The following is a 12,704-nucleotide window of genomic DNA, read 5'->3' as shown; positions in this document are numbered from 1 at the left end:
AAAGGATTTATACGTCAAAGTAATTCATATTGGGGAGTTTCAGTGATATTGTGAAGAAGAAGGACAAAACTTTTAGGCTTTACATATATTATAGATAGTTGAACATGACAACAATGAAAAACAAATGTATGCTTCTATGTGTAGATGATATCTTTGATCAACTCAAGGGAGCCAAGGTATTTTTGAAAATAAACTTGAGATATAGGTATTATTAATTAATAATTAAGGAACTGGATGTGACCAAGATCATGTTTAGAACTCGTTATGGACATTCCGAGTTTTTAGTAATGTTGTTTGGGTTAACAAATGCACCTGCAGTGTTCATGGACCTAATGAATTGAGTTTTTTTTACCCTAATTAGACAAGTTTGTAGTGGTGCTTATAGACAATAACTTAGTCTATTCTAGCTCATATTCAAAGCATGAACAACACTTGAGACATGTATTAATGACTATAAGAAAGCATCAACTGTATGCCAAGCTGAGTAAGAGTGAGTTTTGACTAAAAGTAGTTTTTCTAGAGCACATTATATCAGTAGAAGGAATATTTATGGATCCTAGAAAGGTTGAAGGAGTACTGAAATGGGATAGACCTAGGAATGTGATAGAAATTCATAGCTTCTTTGGGTTAGCATGATATTATAGAAGATTTAGAAAAAGGGATTCTCCACTATAGTTATATTGATACCCCGATTGACCCGGAAGGAGATGAAGTGGAAATGGATCAAAGAGTGTGAAGAGAGATTTCAAGAGTTAAAGAGGAAGCTTACAATTACACCAGTGTTAACACTCCCTTCAGGAACTAAAGGATTTGTGGTTTACAGCGATGCATTAAATAAGGGTTTAGGTTGTGTACTAATACACCATGGTAGGGTGATTGCTTATGCATCAAGACAGTTAAAAACTAATGAGATCAATTACCTAGTGCATGACTTAGAGTTAACCACTATGATATTTGCTCTAAGGGTTTTGGAGGCATTACTTATATGGGTCTCGAGTCCAAATATTTATGGATCATAAGAGTTTAAGACATTTAATGACTTAGAATGAATTGAACATGCTACAGAGACACTAAATGAAATTGATAAAAGATTATGATTGTGTGATTGATTATCACCCGAGAAGAGAAAATGTTGTCGCAAATGCTCTTAGTCGTAAAAATAAGGTAGATGATACCCTAGATGATTGTGATGAAAGAGAATTATTGGAGTTGAGAAGGATTGATGCCAAAATAGAGACTGGTCCTAGAAAATCTTTTTGTTAGAAGCTCAACAAAAAGATGTTGAAGTAGGTAAGATAATGGACAAGGTGAAGTCAAGGGTTGAGATTCCTTTCCAGATTTTGAAAGATGGAATAATAGCTTATGAGAGGTGAATGTATTTGCTTAAAGATGAGACCTTAAAAAGGGAAGTTTTGTGAGAAGCCTATGAATCGAGACTCGCAACCTATCCTGGGAGTACAAAACTGTATCAGGTCTTAAAGGAATTTTATTGATGGCTAAATATGAAAAAAGAAGTGGCAGAATACATGACCAACTATGGAATGTGCTAACAGGTAAAGGTGGAACACAAGCTGGCGGGGTTCATGCAGCCGCTGCTAATACCTGAATAGAAATGAGAAAATATCACAATGGATTTTGTGTCGGGGTTACCTAAGAGGAAAAGGGGCAGCGATGTTGTTTGGATCATTGTGGATCTATTAACTAAGTCTGCACTCTTCTTGCTAATGAAGACAGTAGATTCAGTGGATAGATTAGCAAAGTTGTATGTGAATGGAATGGTGAGGCTACATGGAGTACCCATATCAAAAGTTTCAGATCGAGATCCTAGATTTACCTCTCGATTATGGCCGAATGTTCAACATGCTCTAAGAACGAGGTTGAATTTGAGTACGGCTTATCATCCTCAGACTTGTTGTTACCCATTTTTTGGTTCCTAAAAAATAGAGGAAATACAAAAAATATATATCAAAAAATATTCGAAAGAAATCCAAAAATTAACATGAGCGAGAAAAGGATGCTGGAATATCGAAAAAAGGCCACAATTGGTTGAGGAGGTTCAAAAATGCAAACGGTTGAAATTTGACAGTTTATCGTTAACTGATGAAAGTCCTGTTGATAAAGAAAATTTAATTTTGAAAAAAATATATTCAAAATCATATGTTTATGGACTCAATTAAATTTTATCTAAGATTTAATTGAATTTATGGAGGGTTTGATTGCAAGAAAAATTGATTTTTAAGTCAATATAGGCTTTTATTGGAAGAAATTAAAGTTCTGGGATCCAATTAAAATTTTAAAGAGTTGATTTGGCCAAATCAGGGGATTAATTGCATAATTATTGAATTTTGATGGCCAATTAGGGATGTAATTGAAACAATCCAAAACCAAAGACCAAACCGGAAAAGGCGCTAAAATCAAGGGATCTAATTAAACAATTTATGGGGTTTAATTACAAAATTGCATTAACATCCTAGGACCAAATCAAAAATATCATTTAAAGTTGCAAAACGGTGCTGTTTTATTCAACATTGTTTATTGTCTTCTTTAGAAGACGTTACGTGAGGTGGCCGAGAAAAATTTGCAGCGGCGAAGGCGTGATTTGCTTCAATCAAGGGGGCATGTTTCACGGCTACCATAATGTACACCGGCCATTACTCTGTTACTGAAAAACATCTGCATCCTCTGGCTATAAAAGCCAGAGGAAAGAAAACCAGAGGAGGGAGAGAGGAGAGAAAAAAGAACGAGATAGGGGAAACGAGAGAGGAGAAAGAAGAACAGACGAGAGAACACAGTGGGAAATTCAGGAAACACAAAGGAAGGCCGCATGAGGATATAGAAACCGAAGAGCAAAGGAACGGCAGTAGGAGAAACCAAACGGCGAAGCCAAAACGCAAAGACAGCAGGGGAGGTTAACACCACCATCGGTTTCTTTTCTCCAGAAGCATGTATGTTCATGTCCTTTCTTCGCAATAATTGACGCCAGGTTTGTCTAGAAAAACAAAAGGAAACAGGAGACGAAAGCAAGCCAAAAGATCACCATTTTGTTTTTGCTCTGTTAATAACAGCTATCTGCAAAAAAAGAAGGATGAACAGTGCAAAGGTAATATAATTACCTTCGCACTGTTCCTTGCACGTGTATCGTAGAATTTTAAGCGTGCATTGCTTAGTTGGGTCAAGCCACATGGGTGGCTCGGTCCAGCCCGCTATTTGGGTCGGGCAGGACTTAGTCTAAAAAAAAGTTTCTTCAAAAATTATTTTAAAAAAAGCTGTGATTTTCTGCAAATATTTCTATTGTATTTTAATCAACATCGATTTGTATTTTTATACTGTAAAGATACAAATTCGGTATTAAAATACCTAGTTTTCGACAAAAACATATAAAAAAATATTTTGTTTTCATGCATACGACCAAGTCTCTCAAAAATAAAAATAAAAATTCATCATATTGTATTTTCATATAACAAAGAAAATTTCATAAAATATATATTAGCATGCATTTGGCTTTAATAACCAGTTTATTAAAACCACGAGAACTAGGCCAATATTTCAAAAATTTCAAAATAATTTTTTTTTTCTTTTAATATCTGGGTTTACAACCTTATACGTAAGACATATTTCGGATATTAAATTCTTTTGTTAACGTAAGAACACTTAGGTTTTATCCGATAAGATAAGGATCTCCTTACCGAGGAGGACAATTCTTAAACCTTAGACGGACCAACAACTAGAAAACACAACAAGACCTTAGATTTTATCAGAAAATTAAACAATGCAGCCTACCTTAGGTAGGACATATTTGGGGTGCTAAAACCTTCCCTTTACGCAACAAGTCCCCGTACCTGATCTCTATGACCAGTTAGGGTTCCTAGTAACCAAAATACTAGGTGGCGACTTCCAATCCAATTTTTTCACTAATGAAAGACAAGAATTCCTTGTCTCCACTCATTTGCCACATTTTAAAATAATACAAAAATTTGAGAGTTGATGTTTTCGCCGCAACACCGCACACGTGCGACAAGATTGATGGACAAGCTGAGAGAACAATTCACGTATTGGAAGATTTATTGAGGGCTTGTATATGGAGATTGGTAGTAATTGGGAAGATCACCTACCCCTAGTAGAATTCACATATAACAACAACAACTAGGCTACAATGGGAATGACTCCCTATAAAGCTTTATATGGTAGAAGATGTTGAACACTCGAATGCTGGGAAGAAGTGGGGGATAGAAAACTGTTAGGGCTAGATTTGATACCTTAAAAAAGATAAAAGACCATAAAAAAAGGATGTAAGTGGCTCAAAATAGGCAAAAGAGCTATACATATAACAGAAGAAGAACTCTTGAATTCAATGTTAGGGATAATGTATTTTTAAAGGTCACCTCGTGGAAACATATATTAAGATTTAAAATAATAGAAAAATTAGCGCCAAGATACATCGAACCTTTTGAAATCACCTAAAGGGTTGGATGCATGGCTTACAAATTGGCTTTGCCTTCACATCTGGCTAAGATCCATGACGTGTTTCATGTCTCCCTACTAAGAAAGGTTGAAATGGATCTACCTTGGGTTCTGCCACAAATTCCCCTGGAAATCGATGAAGATTTGACATTTAAGTTAAGGTTGGAGAAAGCGTTAGACCACAGTGAGAACAAACATAGAATCAAGAGGATTCTGATGATAAAAATATTATGGAGAAACTCCTAAATCAAAAGGTGACTTAGAAGAGAGAAGATTAAAATGTGAGAGAAAAAGGATGCATAAATAATCTTAAAGTTTTTTTAAGTAATATAAAAATTCATTTTGTTTATATTTAGTCCATGTATTTAGAGATGAAAAAGAAAATAGCTAAGTAAAGATAAAGTTGTTGTTGATGAATTTCTATTCTCGATAAGAATTCAATTAAGGTGATATCTTCCTCTTAACATTACAAAAAGTTGAGTTGAGATCAACACAATTTAACATTACAAAAATAAATTTATAAAATTTAATATTGAAATCCTTTTATTTGGGATTGTTAAGTGTTTCTTCTATGTTTATATTATCTTTTGAAGTTATTTAAGGTAAAGAATTGTAAGATAAAGTATTATAAAGACAAATTTATACACTATTAAAATCTATTCCTTTCTGCATCCATTAATTGTTTGTAGTGAGATATCAAATATATATTTAATTGAAGATTTTTTTTTGTTTTAACTATTAAGCTATCTTAATTTGGACTGGATTTCACTTGGAATTAATCTTATTTTTATTCGTACATAATTTTAGACTTTAATATTCAAGAAAGTCAAATTCTCAATTGACTAATAACTTAATAATTGAAATAATAGCTTGAAAAAGCATTGCCGTGGGCATCCTCAAGGCCACATGTACAAATTCTCACACCTAAAAACTATGAATGATGTAATTCAATGAAGTTGTCTTCGTTAACTTGATTTATAGTCTTGTTGTATGCTTATTTAACCATATTTATTTTCTAAAAGAAAATGATTTATATGATGGACTAATTAGATCTAAATATTTGTTCCATGTAATATCAAAATATTAATTCTACAAAAAAAAAAAATGTAAAGCTAACACTATAATTGAGTTATGAAAGTCTTGTATGATAAGACTTGCATTGTGAATGATGTTGTAGGTTGAGAAATTATTGAGCCAATGACTTAGTATTGGTAATGCAAAGGAGATTTAACTGAATTTTGTTTTTTTAAAAAAATTGCATCGTTTCAAAATTAGTAATTTCGAATAAATGATCATAAAATTGTGACTTAAAATTTTGGGATGTTTCAATATGTGTTAGCGGGCGGGTGCCTTTTGGGCGGTGTGTGTGACACTATATAATAGCCAAACCTGTCCTTTCTTCATGTCCTTGGAAGCGCCACTGCGTCCTCTTCTTCCTGGTGTGGAGCGTGATGGTGGATGATGGACGATTTGTCACTAATAGCCATTTCTTGTTTTCTTTCCTTTTCTCTTTCTTTACTAGAGAAAGTGCATGTTCGTCCTCTTTTCTTTTTGTTTTTCAATTTCAATTCTTATGTTTTTTATTGCTTATTTTCATCTTTGTCTCTTTAAGAAAAGTTTTTTATGTTTTCAATTTAGTCCTTAGATTACAATTTGTCATATATTTTTTTTTCTATTCGCTTCTTATTCTTTTGATTTTTGATTTTTTTTCCTTAGCTCTTTCATTAAAGTTTTATTGATTTTCAATTTCATCATTCAATTAAAGTTTATGTTTTTTTTTCAATTTAGCCCTCATTCTTTTGATTTTTTTTCTTTTGTTATAATTTTTTTTTCAATTCAACCCTCCAATTTAAATTTTTTTGATGCTCTCTAATTTATTTATTTTATTTTGATTTTCACCATCTTTCTTTTAATTACATTTTTTTGTGTGATTGAGCTTTTTCTTGGTTTCATCCTTCGACATCTAATTTATTTGTGATTGAGTTTTGTGATTTTTTTTATTTGTCGTGTTTCCGGTCTAATGATATAGAACACAATTTTTAAGAGCTAATACGATTAGGGATCATATTTTTTGTTATTTTCTTTTATGATTTTATCATTCTACATTATTTTTTTATAAAAAAATAATTTTATGGTTATCTTCAATGTCTTTTCTATCGGTTTATGTAGTCTCATGACCTAGACTACAAGTTTTGTAAGCCTTTTTTTTTATAGAAATTTTAATAAAAAATTGTTTTGTTTTGTATTTAATTTTTGAAGAATTTTTTTAATTTTATACAGATAAGCTTTATTTTATATAAAAAATAATTATTTTAAAATGATATTTCTCAAATGTTCGGCTTTGCATGATATTTTTTTCTTTTCTTTTATTTACTCAGTTTCATATGTGTTTCTATTATTATTATATTTTATTAATTTTAATAAGTAAATTCAATAAACATGAGTAAATATTTTATTTTATAAGATCAAATATTTTAATCTATATCTATCTTTCAAATTTTTATTTTTCTTTTAGTTATTATTAATGATGTGTTTTTATTTATATAGATAATTATTGATTTATTTAATTAATATTTGAATAACTTTTTTAATTTATACTTTAAATTGTTTTATGTAAAAATATATATCAAAATAGCCTATATGTTTAGATATATATATATATATATTAATAATAATAAAAATATTATTTTAATATTTTTCCAAATAAAAATTACCTAAAAACAACTAATTCCAACCATCAAACAATCTCTATGCGTCTCTCTTCGTCCGCCAACCTCGAAAAAAGGAAAATAAACAAAAAAGACACAAATTATCTTAAATCAGACATTAACAGTAGACCTTCAAACTCAAAAACCAATGCCTGTACCAGAAGAAGACCCACAACCTTTATTAAAAGACCAAGAAGAAACAGCTTATGATTCTGACGGGAAAGTTCTTTCATTTGGGATTGATTATGACACCGAAAGCGGTGGCTCAACGGTGGTGCCATCATTTTCATGGAGAAAATTATGGTTGTTCACTGGTCCTGGGTTTTTAATGTGCATTGCTTTTTTGGACCCTGGCAATTTGGAAGGGGATCTTCAGGCTGGTGCAATTGCAGGGTATTCTTTGCTTTGGCTTCTCTTATGGGCTACTGCTATGGGTTTGTTGGTGCAGTTGCTGTCAGCAAGGCTTGGAGTGGCTACAGGAAGGCATTTAGCTGAGCTATGTAGAGAAGAGTATCCAACTTGGGCTCGAATGATTTTGTGGATTATGGCTGAGTTGGCTTTGATTGGTGCTGATATACAAGAAGTTATTGGGAGTGCTATTGCTATTCAGATTTTGAGTAATGGGGTTTTGCCTTTGTGGGCTGGTGTTATTATTACTGCTTCTGATTGGTAATTCTTCTTCTTTTTTTAATATCATTTCGTTTGAATTGGTTTTCGGTCATTTCTTTTTTGGTTTTTGTGTTCTGTTTTTTTTTTAAAGTGATTCTGTCCATCAAGCTGATGACTTTTTTATTTGGAGTTTCTATTTCTTTTTGTATTCTTTGGTTTTTGAGTTTGACCGTTAGATTTAATCCATTTTTGTGATCTGAAGTTTCAGGCTTTGTTGTCTTTCTGCAAATGTTTTTGGATTTTTGTCTATTCTATTTTTTCGACTTTTTAAGTTGAAGGGTTCAGCTTTTCAAGTACTAAATCTGTGATTTTTCATCGATTAGAGATTGTTGTTAGAGAAGTATATCATATAAGCTACCAGTAAATTAAGAGGACAAATAATTGATCGACTACTGGTGTGGCCTGGAGTTGGATATATGTAAAATCGCTGTGTATGCCATAGATTGATTCCAGGAGACTGGAGAAAGAACCCCCCTCTTGTTTTTCCCCTATTCACAACAATCAAGCAGAATATGTGTTAATTTGCTTGTAGAAAAGCTCAGTTCATTATGGTGATGCAGTCCATTTCTTGAGTCAATACAGCTTTATCTTCCTATTTCTTGAGAACTACGGTGTGAGGAAATTGGAGGCTGCTTTTGGGATTCTCATTGGAATAATGGCAGTGACATTTGCGTGGATGTTTGCTGATGCAAAACCCAGTGCCCCCGAACTTTTTCTGGGTGAGTAATGTCTTGCCTGGCTAAAAATTTCAATTTACAAGCTCCAGTTTTTCTTGTTTCTCTTCATTTGTCCGACTATAGTACTGCTTTGTATCTAGGAGACAGTTAATTGGATTCTCTATTACAGGCATCTTAATTCCAAAACTTAGCTCCAAAACAATAAAACAGGCTGTTGGAGTTGTGGGTTGCATTATCATGCCTCACAATGTGTTCTTGCATTCTGCTCTTGTACAGTCAAGGGAGATTGACCACAATAAGAAAGGCCAGGTTCAAGAAGCTCTTAGATACTACTCCATAGAGTCAACTGCTGCCCTTGCAATATCATTCATGATCAATTTGTTTGTGACGACCGTTTTTGCTAAAGGTTTTCACGGGACAGAACTGGCCAATAGTATTGGCCTTGTAAATGCAGGGCAATATCTTCAAGACAAATACGGGGGTGGGTTTTTCCCAATTTTATACATCTGGGGTATTGGGTTATTAGCAGCTGGCCAAAGCAGCACCATTACTGGCACTTATGCAGGGCAGTTTATCATGGGAGGTTTCCTGAACTTGGGGTTAAAGAAATGGCTGAGGGCATTGATTACTCGAAGCTGTGCTATCATCCCAACTATAATTGTTGCACTTGTTTTTGATACTTCTGAAGACTCGCTAGATGTTCTGAATGAATGGCTAAATATGCTTCAGTCTATTCAGATTCCTTTCGCACTCATCCCTCTTCTTTGCTTGGTCTCGAAGGAGCAAATCATGGGCACTTTCACAGTTGGCCCCATTCTTAAGGTATGTTGACTAGTCTCTGTAACTCTGTTGTCCAATGTTTCTGTCATTAAACTCAAGGTAACCCATTAAATTGGTGACAGTAGATTGAATCAAGGAAGCAATTGCCATTTTCAATTTGTTTGGAAGTTCGTGTAACCATATCTTGTGACTTGTGTAGTTCTCTGAGAGTACAATTTACTGTAAAGTGAAAATCTTGCGACATTGTGTGTTTTTGAAATTGACGTTTGAAATTGTGTCTGATAGATGAACTCCAGGCAACCAAGAAAAAATGATTTATTACAAATCTTTACATGTCATTGAATTAGCTTTACTTTGAGTGAAAAGATGCTTATAATCATGGTTGATGTTGTTAAATGACTGCTCTCTAAGGGAAAATAGTTTCGTGCATGCCTAGAATTGAGAATCACGTCTAGCACTGAGAGTCATGTCGGTATTTACTGCTGAGGTTTTTCTGTATAGACCTTTTGCCCTGAGCATCACTTAGGTGCATGCAACTCACATAGATTGTTGCATCAACCATGTTACACCAGTGACCCTTACTAGTGATCATACCTTGTCAACTATATATCATTAAATAGTTTGTTCATGAGGATGGTGAAAAAATATGGATTTCTACCTTCATTTATGTCACACACTTGCAATCATATCCTGCTGTTAAGTAGTGGTTCTTGTTACTGAGTGGTCTATTTTCTGTCGCCTATTTATTACAAAGAAGTGATGCATTATTTGAACCTTATTACCCCCTTTTCAGATGGTTTCTTGGCTTGTAGCTGCCTTGGTGATGCTAATCAATGGTTACCTTTTGCTTGACTTTTTCTCCAATGAAGTAACTGGAGTAGCGTTTACCACTGTGGTATGCGCTTTTACAGGAGCATATGTTGCGTTTATAATTTATCTCATTTCTAGGGAAGTTACCATTTCCACTTGGTACTGTCCCACCTAAACAGATAGAATATGATTATCAAACTTCGACTGCAAGATATTTGAAGCATGCAATTTCTGTTGCCAGCGATCCATTAGATGGCTGCCAAATTTGAGATGCAGAGGAATAACTTCACCTGTTTAAGAAGAGTGTACATCTTTCCAGGCTAGCTGTGTACAAAATATACTCAAAGCCACTTGTAGAATTTTGGTGCTGTTGGAAAAAAGAAGAAAAAAACAAGGTGGTTCTTTTTGTATTATAGATCTTGTCCATTATTTTTGTTCTATACAGAGGACTGGAAGAACAGGCCTGCTAACAGAGAGAGCTTTTCAAACTAAACGGGGGGGATAACATCAAAGTTTTGTCACCGTAATTCAATTTGTACTCAAACCAGATCAGCTTGAATTGCTACGCGATGACATCAGATCTCTAGTGCATTTTTGGTATTTGATTTTTAGTTATCAACTCCTACATCCTCCTTGCCCCATTACCTTTTCTCCATTGAAATGCTAGAACATACAGATGATAGATGCATGTTGCTTGTGGAAAGAAAGCAAAGCATGTGCACAGATGCTACCTCTTTGTAGTAATCAAGTGTAGGCAATCCTGGTAATAGTATCGGAGAACTGCTGCTCTATTTTGAGGTAAGAAGGGTAGCTCTGGATACATGGGTTGCTGCTACTTCATAGACTGTTTATTTCACCATAAGTAAAACTTTACTTAATTTAATTAAAATAACTTCCTCTAATAATGTAATTATAACTTGTGACTGTGATGGAAAGTAATACTTCATTTGCATAGGGGCTTTGCAGACTCTGTTTTAAATATAAAAAAAATAGATGGTAAATTGGAAACACAATCAATAAATTCTTATTTTTGTTTTAAAAATTAATATTTTTTTTTAATTCATAAAAGACCCAAATTTCAAGTTTGATTTGGCAAACAAATTACTAAAACATTTGGGTTTTGTCATGGAGCTTAACAGTGAGGCTATTTTTTTTTTCCAATTTTCCATCATTTTTTTTTAAATTTCTATCCTTCAATTTTTTTTATTGAGTCCTTTTATGATCTAATTGTATAAAATTAAGTTTGACATTGTGTTAAAAAAATATTAAAAAAAAAAAACTTAAATGTCAAACATTGAGAAAATACATGGTCACTCTAAAATTTTTATTTTAGTACACAAGTTTGTTTTATTTATTTTTCAGTTCTTGAATTAGAGACATAAAAGAGAAATTCTCCACATAATGACGAAGAGATAAAATTGTTGGTTAGCTATAATTAGGCTAAAGAAAAATATTATATCAATGAGTTTCTCTTCTTCAAAGGAGTTTAGAGAAAGTCTTTTTTTTTTTCATTTAAAAACAGCGGGAATAGCAAATTGGGTTTGGTTTGGATTTTTTGCATTGATTTGATTTTTGTTTTTTTAGTGATTTTGGGTTGTTTAATAGTTTAAATAGTTTTTATGATTTTATTTAGTTTTTTTAAATAAAAATAGGTTGAAAATAGAATTTTAGAACAACTTCCCCTCTTGATTTTTCAAGTATCATAATAATAGTTGGATTCTAGATAATAACAAGGAAATGTCACTTTGTTATCATTTTTTTCAAAAATAGCAGGGCAAATCTTTAAAAAGAGAGAAAAAAATAAAGGTGTGTTGGGCAAGTGTGTCTATCTTAGGCCCATATGCTTGGATATTTTTAAAAGGCTTATAAAATAAGGTTTTTTTTATTTGATTTGTTTCAATTTCATCATTTAATATTAAGATTTTATTGAATTTTTTTATTTGTGTTTTTTTTTAATTTTATCCATAACCATTTGATTAATTCTTAATTATCTTTCATGATTTGTTTCAGTTTGCTTTCTATAAGATTATTGCGATTTCAAATAAATATCTCAATATTTAGTTAGTGCATAATTTTATAAGTATTTATTTTTGTTATTATATAATTAATTAAAAAAATAAAATTATTAAATTTAATAGAGTCCATGACTCGGGTCATATGTTTGAAAAGTTAAATCATAAAGTTTAGATCGATTCAATATATCATCGTTTAATATTAAAAAAAATGTTATCTTGAAAAAAATTTAAAATCAAATGATATTTTTCACTAGTCATTCAGGTTATTTATGAATTAGTTAAGTTGACTGGGTCACGATAGATTAACTCTTGAACAGTTTAATGTTAAACTCAAGTTAGATAAAAAAAATTAGGTATGGAGAATTCAGGATCAAGCCACTAAATTGAGTTTAATAATAATATCAAATAATTTTTTTAATCTTTTTTTTTTTTCAACATGCAAATTTTTTTCTGTGTGATCCGTACAAACCTAAAAAAGTAAAAATAAAACATTGATGAAAATAATGAAACGACGTGTAGTGTATGATAGAGATATGTCTCAACCCAATATAAGTTGTGGGCTTTATGAATGAAAAATGGGCCCA

General features: G+C 32.3%; 1 protein-coding gene across 1 annotated transcript; it reads left to right on the top strand.

Moving 5' to 3' along the window:
• Positions 1-7,202: 7,202 nt before the first annotated feature.
• Positions 7,203-10,724, top strand: LOC133672916 (metal transporter Nramp3.1). Its single transcript, XM_062093483.1, has 4 exons — positions 7,203-7,838; positions 8,421-8,557; positions 8,685-9,337; positions 10,089-10,724. The coding sequence occupies exons 1-4, from the start codon at positions 7,318-7,320 to the stop codon at positions 10,278-10,280; spliced, it is 1,503 nt and encodes a 500-aa protein (XP_061949467.1). The 5' UTR covers positions 7,203-7,317; the 3' UTR covers positions 10,281-10,724.
• Positions 10,725-12,704: the final 1,980 nt, after the last annotated feature.

Source organism: Populus nigra, chromosome 14 (genome assembly GCF_951802175.1).
Source record: "Populus nigra chromosome 14, ddPopNigr1.1, whole genome shotgun sequence".
Taxonomy (NCBI): Eukaryota; Viridiplantae; Streptophyta; class Magnoliopsida; order Malpighiales; family Salicaceae; genus Populus; species Populus nigra.
The sequence above is the reverse complement of the archived record's forward strand: the minus strand, read 5'-3'. Positions and strand labels throughout refer to the sequence as shown.

What these genes read in the sequence shown, in the direction of transcription:
- LOC133672916 (XM_062093483.1), top strand. Translation starts at nt 7,318, where the DNA reads ATGCCTGTACCAGAAGAAGACCCACAACCTTTATTAAAAGACCAAGAA. An exon ending in ATTATTACTGCTTCTGATTG is followed by an intron (nt 7,839 to 8,420) that starts GTAATTCTTCTT and finishes GAGTCAATACAG; the next exon opens with CTTTATCTTCCTATTTCTTG. An exon ending in CAGTTGGCCCCATTCTTAAG is followed by an intron (nt 9,338 to 10,088) that starts GTATGTTGACTA and finishes CCCCCTTTTCAG; the next exon opens with ATGGTTTCTTGGCTTGTAGC.